The 16,087-nt window shown below is 43.2% G+C and overlaps 1 protein-coding gene across 6 annotated transcripts in view; it reads right to left on the bottom strand.

Moving 5' to 3' along the window:
- Positions 1–16,087, bottom strand: part of Ehmt1 (euchromatic histone lysine methyltransferase 1) — a 135,021-nt gene that overhangs the window by 11,865 nt on the left and 107,069 nt on the right. For 4 of the 6 annotated variants that reach the window (XM_059260249.1, XM_059260250.1, XM_059260247.1 and 1 more), the window contains exons 10-14: positions 11,881–12,026; positions 4,367–4,510; positions 3,219–3,445; positions 1,961–2,128; positions 757–839 (exon numbers count right to left, since the gene is read on the bottom strand). In XM_059260249.1, coding sequence (XP_059116232.1) covers positions 757–839; positions 1,961–2,128; positions 3,219–3,445; positions 4,367–4,510; positions 11,881–12,026 — 768 coding nt within the window. The remainder of the gene's footprint in view (positions 1–756; positions 840–1,960; positions 2,129–3,218; positions 3,446–4,366; positions 4,511–11,880; positions 12,027–16,087) is intronic. The other 2 variants (XM_059260251.1, XM_059260252.1) reach the window with 1 other exon arrangement.

Below are 16,087 nucleotides of genomic sequence, written 5' to 3' on the forward strand. Positions count from 1 at the left end.
TTTTAGGACACAGGGTCTCACTATGTAGGCCAGGTTGGCCTTGAACTTGAAATCCTTCTGCCTTAGGCTCCCATTGTTAAACAAAATTTTTCTAGACATTTACTCAAGATACCGTGTAAAAAGTAATGAAGCAATTTAATACTATGTGAAGTCCAGGAAGAGAAAAACTTTTTAATTAAATGAACTCTCCCACCTTTCCCTTTCCCCTCACACAAACTTTAGCTTCTTTCATGATTTGCTGTCAGTCAAAGAGCTCTTTATTCATGCTTTTCAACCTAAAGATGAACTGTCAGAGAGATCAAGCCTAGAACTACGAATCACGTTGAGACTGGGCCAGTTCTAACGAGCACATTCTCGGGCACAGCAGAGCTAAGAAGCTCCACAGCTGGAGAACACACGATGTGCGCACTCCTCCTGAACCACTCTGCACCAGCGCTACTCCTGTCAACACAGAAGCACTGGCTTCCTCACTGCAACACGTCACAGCAGGACCCAGGGTGCTGCAGCTGCTTCTCCTGCATGTACACTTCTGCTTATCTAATAACCCCTCAACCACTTACTTTCTCAAATCTAGAGATGCACAGAGACCATTTCTAGTGCTGTGCAACAGGCTAAATGCCAGGGAGCACTTTCTTTCACTAATCAGAGGAATCAAATAATTATAACCATCAGACAGTGAGATGGGGCTCCTGAGAAAAGGGATAATAAACAAGGCTTCCCTGTGTTCCTTTTGGGGCCTCAGATATAGCAACTCACCCAGCATGAGAAGCACCTTCTGCAGCTCACCCTGCCTGGCTGAGAAGTACAGCTGCTTTGGGTGGAAGCGAAGCTTCTTGGGTCTGTAAGAAGCAGAACAGCAATCAGCACCAGCCTCTTATTGCCAAAACAGGGCAAGAGGTACAATGTTGAGAGCATTTGCCAACATGATCAAAGCCCTGAGGCACTGCCCACCAAAAGAACAAACAAAACAACAACAAAAAACCCAAGAAACTGTCTTCTCGTGTCTTCAAAGTGCTGCACACTAAACACCACTGGAGACAGGACATAGAGCCTACTCAGGGTACAGACAAGCTGCTGCAGTGTAGAGGGCCAGGGAGCCCTAAGGAGTCATCATGCATTAGTATCATGTATACTCAAGATGGCATATGAGGTGCCAGCCAGAATGTCCAGAGGGACCTGTACAGCTCAAGTGATGACAATTGTCATGGGGTGACACTAATTACCCTCCAGCAGCAAGGAAGGGGCTGGAGCCAACATGTTTGCTATGAAGTTTACATCAACTCATAAACAGGGGTTAGGAGTGGAGGGTCAGGAAAAGTCTGGGGCCTGGTCAATGAATAGAAACTAAGGGTATCAGATGGGCCAGGACAGAAATAGTGAGAAGCTATTCAGAATGAGGAAGACCAACAGAGGGACTGGACTTGTCTGTTAGGTATGCATGACTGGACCATTTTCCTTCCAAGGCAGACTAAGTTTAGAGGTCACCTTGATAAGCCTCTGTAAAGAGTGGAAGGTGTCCCCAGAAAGAGGACACAGGCAGACCTGTGAGCCAACAAGGGCTGCAGTGTGGTGACTAGCAGATAGCCTGAGGTCACCTGATCTAGCCCACACTAGGCAGAGATTAGGCAGCAAGGTCGAAGGGAGGAGCTCATGGAATGGTAGTGTCTGCTCTAGGAGCCTGCAGGAGGCTCACCCACAAGAGCTCCCAAGACTGCCCTTGCTCTTGGCATGAACGGATAATCATTTGCAACAATTTATCCCAGACAGTAGAAAGACATTTGAGACTGGCACCTCATATTCTCATCCTCTGATAAATAGTGTTATTCAAAAAGCTGGAAAGTACTAGGAACCCCTGGGGAAGAACATGACCCTGAGTTGTCTCTGGGGAAAAAAAAAACAACAAAAAACAAAACAAAAACAAAAACAAAAAAAACAAAAACAAAAACAGGCTGGCTCTTACTTTTCAGAGTCCAGAGCGATTAGAGCACTTTCCAAGGTTTCCTTTCCTGGGCCCTGGGAAAGGCCAGAAGTTGGCCTCACGAACCCAGCTGGCCCTGCAGGATCGAAGCACTCTTGTGCCTGGGGGACTGTGCTCTGCGATTTGTCGTCCTCTGGGGCTCCAGCAATGCTTCATGAGAAGGAAATTATTGAAATGTTGGTTCATTATTCTGACAACCTCTCTTTCTCATGGAAACCAATGAAAACATAAAACAAGACCTATTCTAACCTGCCCACACAGGCTGCCTCTGAGTAGAGTCAATGGCCCAGTCCACTCACTACCTGCAAGTCTCAAGGGAGCTGCCTGAAATGCAGAACCCCATTCCCTCAATAAATGAGACACTCAGAAATCAGCACAACACTCCAAGGATCTCGACCCACTCCCTCAGACCTGATTTTAATAGACAAGCTTCAGGCTATATCCCCTCTACTGCCTTCCCCAGTTTAAGGAGGGACGCCTTCTAGAACTGTAACTTGAGAAGGCTGATTTTACCAGTTAATATGAAAGCACGAAGACCTTCCCAATCCTGTGTTTAGCGGTATACATACACAATCTGAAGCCTTTAAACGACCACAAATGAAGTTTTAGGGTTGGTTTTTTTTTTTTTTTTTTTTTTTTTTTCCCCTCTCCTACTGCTGTCGTGTTTACAAAACTAGTTTCTCCTCTTTTTGCTGAGCAACTTGATGGCTCTGTCACTATGTGGAAAGGTTCTCTTCACCATTCCTTCCCATCAGGGAATGGCCGGCAGGAGAGACTGCAGTCATCTGTCTTATCCCCTACAACTCTCAAGATCATCAGCTAATTTCTACTGGGTTCTTTTAGGAAAGCAATTCAATGTCTGTGGGAACACATCCCTTTATCTTCTATTCAGCAAAGGCCTTCAATGCTGTGCCAAGCAGTGTGGCAAGTCTACAGCAGCTCATAGAACGCTTCAGGGTGTGAGGACTGCATTAATGAATGACAAACCACAAAGGCCACACCAGTCAAAAGCAGGAATACAAACTGATTCAACACAGGTGATTTTATCAAGCCACAATGAAAAAGACTCTTGGACAAATGGTACTAAATGAACACCAGCACTTCTTAGAGATCAGAAACCATAATAAATGACAAAGTTCACTGAGACTTCCAGATAAGGTAGCAGACACTGATACCTACAGAGGACATAGCTTCAGGAATACTATGTGGAAAACTTGGCCACAGCTAATTTGCTTAGTACCTGCCCGTGGTCGTGTCAGCCCTGCCCTCAGAAGCCATGCTCTTCTCCTGTCCAGAGGCCAGGGTCACTGTGGAAGTCGTGTCTGCTTTTGCTATGGTCACCTCTTTGGCCTTGGAAGTCTCTTCCCCACAATGGGGACAGTAGCTGGCATTGTTGACTCGAGAGGCACAGTCCTTGTGGAAACGATGAGAGATGCTGCTCTCAGGCTGACATTCCATGAAGTTACCCTGAAGAAAGAAAGGTGAAAATCATTTTTAAAAACTGAGAATAACATTCAAAAACTACATGAGGCTCTACTGAACCACTCAGAGTGTTCAAGCAAGTAAAAACCCAGTTAGGGCCTGGTGACCAACAGGAGAGAAGCTAAAAGCTCTCCAAATGAACAGAGGCCACCAACGGTCACCTCACTGCCACCACTACTCACCTCCAACCCCCCAGTGACATAGCTAGCTGGGGCCTCACAACAGTCCAGCCACTCTAAACAAGCAAGAGTGCTGTATATATAAGGCTTGGTTTAGAAGGCCCACATGGTATGATGGGTAGATAGAGTCAGAATACCAAAGGTGACCATTTCAATAAGTACCAATTACAGCACCAATTAGCACAGCTGTTCTTGCAGAGAGCAGACACAAAGGAATTCAGAAGTACTCTATTTCTCAGCAGAAGCATAAAAAGGGATGTCTAAGAAGGAAACAAGATACAGAATTCAAAGGTAAGCCCTCAGAGCAGAAGCTCCTGTCCTATGTCACAGAGGGGCAGCAGGATATCTGAAGGTGCAGGTAAGTGAAGATACCCTCAGAGGCATTGTAAGAAGGAGCCTGCCCTATGGGTCTGGTGGATGCAGATTTATCTCATGAACAGAGTCATCAAAGACAAGATCCCAGTGACAACCAATAAATCATAGATAATGCAGCAGACGGAGGAGACATGTACTCAAGACAGAAATCCCTGTACTCTGTACTCAAGACAGAAATCCACACATAGAACAAAAGACAAGGGGAGGTGGGGGCACTAGGTCATTTGTCTACAATAAGAAAGCTCAAGAACCGTGGTGAACAGCTTATTGAATAGGCCCTATATGGGATATGATTCTGGAATGAGTCTCTGCAGAGGACTCTTGAAGCCCGGCAGGCGGGCTGGGCTCTTACCGCAGTGCAGAAGTAGCCGCAGCCAGGACAGCACTGGTGCTTCACCATGCGACCCCGATGGTCTTCACACAGCACCAAGAGTGGTGCTTTGTTGGATGGGCGCATCAGCTCATACTTGACCACGCTGTTTGTACACCGGCCCAACTGCAAGCAGACAAGACCAGGGGTCAGTGACAGAGCTGTGACGGAACAGCTTTCCCACACACTGGACAATGGAAAGCACCAGACACATGGGAAGTTCTCAGTAGACATGAGGTGAATGAAGGAGTCGTCAGCCCTCAGAGGCAAGCCTAGATTCATTAGCAGTATGAAGTACCTGTCATTCAACTGCTAACCCCAACCACCTGAAAAAGTAAGTGACTGCTGAGCAGCCCAGGGATGATGACAGCAGAAAACTTCATTCAGAGAGTCAGGTGATCAGATAATCAAGGGCTCAGCTTGGGTATAAATCAAGGAAGACATCAGGATGAAAAGAGAGCTAGACAATGACCATACTCTAGGTAAGAAGATCAAGGCCATCACAAGTGACCAGTGAGTCACAGTACAATGAGCCCCAAGTAACCCAGCAGGAGTGCCCTACTCATGGAATCAAAGCTGAGATGCAAGCAACATAGCAATGTCTCCTGGATCTGCCTGAGGGACACAAGCGCAGAGAAGGCCCAGACTCTGGAGGACAACCGTGGGACTACAAACAGAAGCTTCCCTGTGAGACGCTCCTGTGTGCCAAAAAGAGGTGGCTGTCTGCTACACACAGCAGAGTACTGGTTCACTGTGTGCAGCTTCTGACAGCCAATAAGAAAACCAAAAATAGCCCCAAAGCAGAAAAAGATGAGTGGTAATTCACAAAAGAACTACTACAGATGTCCCCCCAACAAACAATACCTGTTCATATATGTTGGTAATCAAAGAAATAGGACATAGCCTCCTCCATTCTCTGCACTGTTGGTGCAATATAATTATTCTACTGGATTGTAAATATAGTTCAGTAGCCACAGGATCTACAAAGCGTATTTAGGCCTGAGTTCTGCAAAGTTCCTAAACAACAAGCAATCTGAAATACAAATCAAAAAGCTCCCAAATACATCTTTTCCTAAGACTCCCTTTGAAAATGTGACTAAGTCTGCCAAAGTAGACCCCAAAGGATACAGCAGTGAAGCAGTAGCAGTAGAAACAAGACACAGGACCTGACAGACCAACACACACTTTGCTGATGGTTAGCAAGACTGTGTCAGAATCATCGAAGAGGTTCCTTTTAAAGGCAACCTGAACATTTCCCTATATATAAGATATAAAATTCAGAATGGGGAAAGCTAGGATATGTGTATCTTGAAATAGACATCCTGACACTAGCTCTACCACCAAGAGATACTCTAGGAATCTTGGTCAAGATGGGTGGACACAAGTCCTTTATCAATAGTGACTAGGGGAGAAGAGGTAAGTTATTTAAAAAAGAAAATGAGATAGTATAGACACAGGTTAAGTCTGGAAAGATATACAAAAAGATACCAAAAGCAACTCATAACTAATTTTGGAATAAGAGGTTTTGTGCATTTAGTATTTCAACAGTTTTATAAAGAGCATGAATTCTTTATATGATCATAAAATGATAAAGGAGATTTTGTTCAGCTGCTGCAATGGGAATGGAAAAGAGTCCGGGGCTAGCTAGGAAAACGCTGATCAAAAGCACAGCACAAGGCAGATGATCTTTTGGAAGGAGTACCTCAAAGGAATAGAAATGGGACTTTCTTGGGGTTGAGAAAAAGAGAAAGTTAATGAGCACAACTCACTGATGAGGAAGAGAGCAGGAAGAGCCAAAACAGAAGAAGGGAGCCACCTGTTTCCTCACAGAGTCAAAAGCAAACCAACAGGTACTGACAAGGGCAAAACAAATGACCCACCCCACGTGCCTGGAGGCCAGAATGAAGGCCAGAAGCAGAGGAGACTGCAAAGCTGGAGCCCACTCCACGAGGGAAAGAGGTGTGTGCAAGCACAGGCAAGGCAGAGACCCAATCTCTTCAAAAGAAGTCCTTTTAACTTCAGGGTGCCGCTATTTTATTAAACATTCTATTAAGGAAAACTTTAAGAATGGAAGCTGAAGTAGCCTGGTGTGGTGACATACACCTTTAATCCCAGCACCTTTAATTGGGAGGCAGAGGCAGGGGAATCTCTGAGTTCTAGGCCAGACTGGTGTACAAAGTAAGTTCCAAGACAGCCAGAGATGTTACACGGATAAACCCTGCCCCTCCCTCCCCCCCCCCCCCCCCCCCCCCCCGCACACACACACAAAAAAAAAAAACCCACAAAAATGGAGACTGAAGTACAATGAAACCTCCTATAAGCCTGTGTTTACTTTTTAAAATTCCTAACATTCTTATCTGAGCGATCCACTTTAACCTTTCCAGAAGAGTATTTATAAAATCAATGTTTTATTCATTAAAAGTGGAAGGTGTATTGCTCATGTATATTTAGCATAACTTCAAAACAATCCACATACCCAACAAGAATGGTAATAATACCCCAAAACCCAGAGCTTGAGGTGGGTAGGAGGATGGAGGGGGAACAGGAAGAGGGGCAGGGGGAGAGGGGTACCATAGTGTGCCTGTAGAGGCCAGAGAACAACTCTGCTGGGTTAGTTTTCTCCTTCCATCTTTTTAGTGGATTCCAGGTATTGAACTCAAGTTGTTGTTAGGCTTGGGCAACAAGTGCCTTTACCCACCAAGCCATCACACTGGCCCTCAACTTATCTTAATATAGCAATAAGCCTTTTGAATCAATATAGAAAACATATTTTAATGCTAAAAAAACTTTCAAACCGGAGTTTTAATAAATGGCATTGTTCTCTATTGCTACAAAATTATTTAACACCTCATTTAATAAAAGGTGGTAGAGTCTCAGCTATTTCTATGGTCAAGTCTGTTAATTGTGGATTATTATTTTCTGATATTACATCAAACTACAGGTGTGTGCTACCATAACTAGTTCAACACACGGCATTCTTTGTAGTTGTACTTTTCTTTTTAAACTCAAGAACAATTTTATTAGTTTAAAAGAGAAGGGGGGAAAAAGGGTAAGCAAGCTATAAATGGGTAAGCAAGCTATAAATCTCAGACGCTGTCCACCTGGAGGGAAAAAGAGAAATAAAGCTATGCCATTTAAGCTGGCATGGAGGTCAGACACATGGCAGACAAGCAGTTACATGGAGGGAAGAGGCTTTAGAGCAAGAGTAAGGAAGCCCAAAGCATCAGAAAAAGCGTATTTCACTTCTAACCAGCATCTGAAAGAGACAGAAAAAAGAAAAGATAAAGTTATCCCTTTCTGATTCTGGCCTCAGAAAGGCAGACCCAGCCAAACCGCATGGTGGCTCTTAGGGATTGCTTGCATGGTATTTAAGATCTGATAAAATACAGAATCTTGACCTGCTGGGAGCACAAAAGTCCGCACACCTACTGATCTTCAGGAAAAACAGGAATATTAAGCACCCAAAATTGTTCTTTCACAGAGAAGGACGTATAACTTGTTTTTCCAGAAGGCTAGGAATTGGAGGTGATTGATAGCCTGGTGATCGGCATTATCTGTTGGGCCAGGCCATATTAAGCTCCTACAACCAGAATTGGATGTTGGCTAGTAATCTTAATGACGCTTATGTTACCTGTACAGCAAGGGGCCTCCCCCAAGTGCCCACAACCAGCACTGAAGATACCTAATAGTCTAAATGACTCCTACATTATCTGTATAGAGAATGACTCCCAACTCCCACAACCAGGACCAGAAGTGGCCAATAGCCCAAAATGATCTCTATGCTGTATGTATGACTAACACCAGGCCAGATCCTCCCCTAGGCCCTTAAGCTAGTACAGATAGTCTATCTCTAAAAGCCATCTTCTTGGAAGAAATGGCATGTACCCTGAGTTGAGTTTCAACGTAATTCTTCTTCCTGGTGCACCAGGAATTGTATTACACCAGGAAACTTTTTCCAAATAAACTGTGTTTAAATGTGCTGGCAACAAACCATCTGGCATCAGACTCTCCACAAGTTTGATCCAGCTTGATGAAGTCACTCTGAACCAAGGTGACATTCTCACCTCTGGTGGTTCATTCTCTGCCTGTCCTGACTCCACTATCAAACACTGTTTGTCACACACCAGTATCAAGTTGTATGCTTGCACTCTGCATGGTTTCTTCACCTGTGCAAAACTCTAGCACGGAAAATAATAACCAGACCTCAGGCCAGTGGTTTTAGTCTTCCAAATGCTTACTGTGTGGAAGCTTAAGAAAGAGAATTCACAAAACTTTAGTGTCTTTTGACAAGAACCAAGGGTAAGGCTATTTGAGCTTTAATAATAATACAAAGAATTAACTCCACCAAATACTGAAATACAACAGTTCATAACAATACTGTAAAAGGAGACCTAGTTAACCTCAGAAGCTGAGGGAGAACCAATTTGGTGTCTTGAGGACTGCTAGACACAGGCAGGATAAGAATCTCACATCTGTGCTGCTTTGCACTATGAGGCATACAACTAGGTAACGAAGCAGATGAGATTATTTCAACCAATAAAATGCACAATACATGGAAGAACTATAGCATCATTTTGAAACCTCCAATGCATGATCAAAGTAAACATCAGACACCAACAGCTGCTAAATCAATCTTGTGCTCAGACTAGACGTAGCATTCCCATAGCCTTGCAAAGAAATTGGGCTGATCTGGCCTTTGTAATTCTGTCAAGAAATTCAAAGAGATCTGCCGAACTGCAACTTAAGTGTAACAAACTAGACAATTGGGGGGGGGGGGGGGGAGACACACTTCTGAATCAAAGGAGCTGGAGCCTGAGAAGCCGCTCTGTTTCTTAGACTTGGCAGTTCTACCAGAGGTCACCTGATAGTGTGGCTATGGGATCCAGGTTTAATTTTATAACAAAACAATTTATAATAAATATCATACAAAGAGAAACATAAGTTTCTAAAAATGCTGTAGGAATCAGGAAGGAGAAAATAAGAAGCAAATCATAACCAACACACAGCCTAGAATCCAAAGCAAAAAGCTCTGCTCTGAGCAGAGGCAGCTGTAGCTGTGCATGCTGCCTTTCCCATGTAAAACAAATTTCAGGGACGCCACATCACTCCAGCAGATGAGGAAGCACTCCTCTGTGCCAAAGAATTCTAACCACTAATGGCAGAAGGAGAAAAAAAAAAAAAAGAAATATAAAATTGAACTTGAAATGAACACAGTCAGTAATCAATCAGGAGTTCAAACCCACAAGCAAAAACCTGATGAGAAAGAACAGGAAGTTGCCACAGAAACACCCTACCACACTTGCCTTGTAGCATGCCCTCTTTGCCAATGTTAAATCATATAAGTCTTAGGCCTTAAATCTACCCATGCCTTCAGATTTAGTTTTCAAACAACAAACACTAAGGAAAATGACACAAACAACATAAGAAACTGGAAGAAAGGTGGCAGAAAAAAACATTCAAGATCTTCTAATACAGGGGCTGGCAAGATGGCTAAGCAGATAAGAGCAATGGCTGAGCAGGGCAGTGGTGGCACATACCTGTAATCTCGGCACTCAGGAGGCAGAGGTTGGCAGATCTCTATAAGTTTGAGGCCACCCTGGTCTGCAAAGCAAGTTCCAAAACAGTCGGAGCTGTTACACAGAGAAACCCTGTCTCGGAAAAAAAAAAAAAAAAAAAAAAAAAAAAAAAAAAGAGCAATAGCTGCTCTCCCAGAGGACCAAGGTTCAATTCTCAGCACTCACGTTCACAACCACCTGTAAATTCAGTTCCAGGGGCTCTGATACTGACTTCTGGTGTCTGTAAGCACCAGAAACCCACACGTGGTAGTACACAGGCAAAATACCCAAACACATAAAGTAAATAAATAAAACTTTTAAAAATCTCTGAATACAAACATACCAAAACGCTGGAAACAAGTGAACTCTGCTTAGTCCAATGAGAAAAGAAACATGTTAAGAAGCCAGCAATCCTGGGCACAGATATATGGACCTTATGTACTCTGAAATTGAGACAAGATTTCACTGTTATCTTCCCTAATACCATGTCAACAGAATAAGAGAACCAATGGTTTTCACAGCATGGTTCCTGGACCAGAGCATAGTAGAAATTAGAGCTTCTAGAAAAGCAAGACTCACAACACTGGCCAGTTTCACTGGCTGTAGGAACAAGAACAGCTGGGCAAGTCCCCAGTAGCATCAGCCCACAAACAGCTGACCCACCATCATATGGAGACACACTAGGCCCTCCCATTAACTGGCAGCTCAGGGTGGACCTGGGGAACCATCTCTAGTTCTACCTTTTCCTGGGCCTGGATAGGTGACCTAGCCTCTGTGCCTTCACTTACGAAACATGAAGAAACTGCAGGGGCAAGTGTGAAATCTCACGTCCATATCCTGCATACTAGAAACATGCGCTTTACTGCTGATGTCAGATACTTCAATCCTAAAACTAATAGTTAAAACTCAATTGTTTAATTCGTGAGAAAGGCTCCAAAGATCAAATGGCCCAGAAACCTTACTAGAATGACAGTCACAGGCTCGCAATAGAGTAGAATCAAAGCACGATGTACTGGCCCAGGCCTTCTCCCAAAGGACAGATGCAGTAAGAGTACTCCAAACCTCTCACAGTGCAACATCAACAAGCCTGCTGATCCCCTACCCCCTACCCCCTACCCCCAACCCTACTTTGTTCATTAGCAGTCAAGTAGCATGATAAACTGCAGGGGGAAAAAAAAAAAACAAAAAAACAACCCTGGCCAAAAATAGAGAAATTCTTAGAAAAAGCATTGTCTTTGTACATTGCCTGCTTGTCTTTTTCTAATCCAAAAGGGACGAGGGTGAAGGGGTCATCTATCCTCCTAGGTCTATGTCAGACACAGCAAGAGGTCAAGTACTCAGAGCTCAGAGCTAAGGCATATGAGGCTGAGCCTGTCCCAGGCAAGAACACATGGAGCAACCCTCACTTTATTCACCTCTCAGTAAATATAGCAAGGTGCTAAAAACCTTTATAAAAGCATGATCATTCCACTTTCATCCAACCACAGTTTGTATGCTACTGTCCTTTATAAAAAGTATTTTTAAAAGGGGTAGGTATATAAAAATGAATATGACACAGAAACTGGAAAAGGGCCAGTGGATCCCCTGAGGCTGGAGTTGCAGGAGGTTGTGAGTCACTCAATGTAGATGCTGGGAACAGAACTTGGGTCCTCTGCAAGAGCAGCATGTGTTGTTTACCAATGAGCCATCTCTCCAGCCCCATCATCCTTGTTTTGTTGGTGGGGTTTTTTTTGGTTTTGTTTTTTGTTTGTTTGTTTGTTTGTTTTTTTTAAAGCAAGTTTATCAGCTCTGCACATCTTATTGATCTGTTCCACTACTCTGACAAGTTGGTGTAGGTTCCCTGGTTATCTGACACTGCTAACGAGAGTCTAACAGGAAAGGCCGTGATTCTGAAGCATGACAGTTTTTGTTGCCATTTTAAGGAAAAATGAACATGCTTACTTCGTGATCCACGCTCTCAGTGGCCATGCACTGGTTGTTGGCCAGGGTGCTGATCTCGCGGCTCTTGGGGGTTTCCATGCGGCAGCTGCAGAGAGGCACTTCCTGGAGGCCATCCGTCTCCAGCACATCCGGACCATTGGTCAGCCCTAAGTCACACAGACACATCAGCTCAAGCAACCCTGACCTACAAAGGGTTGTCCAGAGAACAATCAATTATAGTCTTTACAATGATCTTTTATGAACTTGAAATTACACATCAGCACTGCTCAGTGGAAAGTGTTCACACTTTCTAACATCCTACATGTAAAGTAAGGTGACAGACTGTATCTTATCCACAAATATACAAGCTACCAAATTCCCGAAACTACTTATTAATTCATATTTACTGGGTCCATGCCGTAGGCCAGGTTGCATGTTCATCAGCAATTCCTAAATCTGGTTCCAAGCAAGAAAAGCATTCACTACATACTGAGACATTATTTCTCCTCATTTGATTCTAAATTACACCCATAAAAAGAAATCCATTTGGAAGGTTTTAATGATGGCTTAATTGTTACCTAGAATATTATTCACCAACCAAAGAATCCATATAATAATAATAATCCATGAAGAAGGACAAAAGAAAAGTGGGGCCCATGAGATGGCTTTGGAAAGTTAAAAGTGCTTGTCGCCAAGGCTAAATACCCAAGTTCAATCCCCAGGACCCACATGGTGAGAGAAAAGAACTGAGAGCTAAAAGTTGTCCTTTAACCTCCACACATACATGCCATGGCCCACTGCCTACACACATGACAGACAGACACACAAACAGAGAACCAAAAAATGTGCAAAATAACAGTGCCAACTACAGTAAAAACAAAAGCCATGAGGGACAGGCAAAGCCTATGCACTGCAAAGCTGAGCCCATCCACTCTTAGAAAAAACATGCAAAAAGCATTCTGGGATCTGACTAGTAGCTTCAGGGACTGCTTCTTCCAAAGGACACTGGAGCAGACCATGTCCTCTTTCTTGTGAAATAGCAGAGATGAAAGGTGAACTGAGTTTGAAACAGTATTGCAACTAGTGAAAATAATTAACTATTATTCACACTTAAAAACAGACTTGGGCCTGACAAGGTAGTGCAGGCCTTTAATCCCAGCATTTGGGAGACAAAGACAGGAAGATCTCCTTGAGTTCTAGACCTGAACTACATATCAAGTTCCAAGCCAGTCATGTTGCACAGTAAGACCCTGTCTCAAATATTAATTAAAATAAAACAAAGACTATTAAAGCAACTCTCATTGAGACCAAACCCAAAGAACTCTGAGTACCCCAAGCCAGTAGAGACTTTGCTCATTTCATGAAAACTAATTTTGAGCTATTTCTTCCGAATGTCTGGATTACAGAAAAATGAAACAGTTAAGTTCAACCACTCAGAACCAGCCAAGTGATTATCAAGGGACTTATCAACAGAAAAGAACAAATAACTGTAACCATGTAATTATTTTTCTGGCTGACTTCCAGTTTGCTCAACACAAGCCTTCCTTCCCTGAAGTCCCTCAACCACCCCTGAACTGCTTCTGGTTTGGAGCTGCCTCATCTCCAAATCCCTCAAACTCTCCATACACACACACAGTGCCTCACTTGGTCTCTAGCAATACTATGCTGAATGCAGGGGTCCACCTTCACTCCAAGAAGACATTCATTGTTCACCTCTGGCCTCTTGAAAATCTGATATGGGTCCTAGCTAATCTAGTCCCCACAGAAGGCTAACAAATGACGGATATGTAGCTCAGTTGTCAGAGTGTTTACTTAGCATGCACCAAGTCCTGGGTTCGATCCTCAGCACTGAATATACTAGGTGTGAGAGAACATGCCTATAATCATAGCACTCAACAGATGGAGGCAGAAAGATCAGAAGTTTAAGGACAACCTGACAACATAGTGAAGTGAAGGCCAGGCTAGTTAGCTAAATGAGACCCTGTCTCAAAAACAAATTAAACAAGGGATAGTTTGAGCCACAAACTTCTGTGGAAAAGAGTTAGAGTCATATAAATCTACCTGCCTGGCTTCCCTGTAGTAACTACATCCCTGAAGATCAGAAAGTCTACAGCAAAACTCAAAGCAGAATCACTAAAGTATAAAATGGGCCTTTGAGGAGTTCCTGTTCAGCAACTTGGTTTGTAAATAGGGGAACAGACACAAATACAAAGGAGCTGGTTAGGGTGAGGTGAGATAGAAAGAGTCCATTCCGGGGCAGCACTGTCAGAACACATGTGTCTACATAGATGTGGGTATGCTTCAATCTCTAGAAGTGAACTACAGACATCAAAATGGCTGACATGACTTTCATGCATACACACTGTCAAAACACGGTTCAAGAACAGAGTTGTGCAAGGTGGTGGTGGCATATGCCTTTAATCCCAGCACTCGGGAGGCAGAGGCAAGTGGATTTCTATGAGTTTGAGGCCAGCCTGGTCCACAGTGAGTTCCAGCACAGCCAGGGCTACTCAGTCAAACCCTGTCTCAAAAAACCAAACCAAACCAAACCAAACCAAACCAAACCAAACAAACAAAAAAAGAGTTGTGTAAAGTGCTTATGAGAAAACCCCAAGAAACCAACACAAGAGTCTTGCAATCTCAGTTTCTTCAAAAACACGGAATTGTTCTTGGAATGTGCTTCCATGTTCCCTCCCAGATGTAGCAGACAGGAGTGAGTTTACTTCAGATTATTCATTACAACTGGCTATTTTTATTTATTTATGTACCTCTATGGAGCATGTGACTTGTTTGTTACAAGTGGCTTGTCCTCGTGATTGTACACATGACTCTTGTGACTTCTCTTCACCCTCAGAGTATAAACTGTCTGATGCTCTGAATAAAATTGGCTATTGCATGAGACTTTAGTCTGCCTCATTTATTGGCTCCATTTCCCCACATCCCACCAGCTCTAGAGTGGTAAACATACACAATCTCTCTTCTAAGCTTGGGCTCTCCTGATCACCCATACTGCCAGTGTCCTCAGCTCCTGTCTTCACCCAAGCTCAAATCCTTAGTCTATTACCTTCACACACCTACAAGCAAAGATAGTGGGAAAAGGCAATACAGGCACAAACATTCACTTAGGGTCCTCAGCTCAAGCTTAGACCCTCTTGAACCAAGACTGGATTGGCCATCTGAACCCACTGACCAGCCTCAGCAAATTCCTAAAATCTTCATACTTGTCTGAGTACTGGCACTCCTACTACCTCCCTTCAGGTCTCTCAATTCCATACTTTAAAGTGAAGACAAGTAGGCAATGCTGCTTGTCTTCAAGGAATTGATTCTCTAAGTCAAAAGCATGTTTGTTGTATACAAACCAATCACTGACTGATGAATCAGTGCTGATCAATTACAAGTAGGTCAATCTACAAAACAGCATAGAACCCACGGGAACAGCACTAAAAACTGCCCCACCCCCTATAACCTGGATACTACCCTTCTAGATGTGTTTCCACTCTGAAGACTTTATAGTTGCATTTATCGATTTTGACCTTTACTTGTATGAGTGATGGATCAGGACATGTTTACACAGAAGGGCCCCTTAAATGCCATCACAAGATCCTGTTCACTCACCTACAACCGACAGGGTTCTGCTATTAAGTACCAGGGTTGATTTGATAAAACACTATTTCCTGATTACAATTAAATTTCTAATGTTCTGAATCTGAAAGTTTAGAATACTTCAAACATGCTTCTAACTGAGAAGGGAGGCACAGGTTACCTACAATGGGGCTTTGTGGGATTTAAAAAGGTTTGTGCTCTACTTGTGAGAAGAATTAAAAAAAAAAAATCACTTCTTTGGACAAACCAAAGATTCATGTGAAAGGCAAAAGATATGGTTTATTAAATTAGAAAAGTAAATCACAGCTTCCAAAATCTTAAAAAGCTAGGTATCTGTCCTTCAAAAAATAATACATTAAATCCCTATGGTAAAATCTAACTCTACAATTTCAAAATCTGAAGAGTGTAAACAGCTCTGGGGTCTTACATTTCTCCATAATATTTTATTTCATAAAGAGTTTAAAATATCATTAATTAGTTAGTTTTCATTGCTAGAACTAGGTTTTTAAGTGACTTAAAGAAAGGGGAGCAGAAAGTGAGAGCAAGCCACAATGATTCAGGCACAATGGCAGATACTACTGCCCCAGTGACTGGAGGCCATACTCCACTGCAAATACACCCAAGC

The sequence above is a fragment of the Peromyscus eremicus genome, chromosome 4, assembly GCF_949786415.1.
Source record: "Peromyscus eremicus chromosome 4, PerEre_H2_v1, whole genome shotgun sequence".
Taxonomy (NCBI): Eukaryota; Metazoa; Chordata; class Mammalia; order Rodentia; family Cricetidae; genus Peromyscus; species Peromyscus eremicus.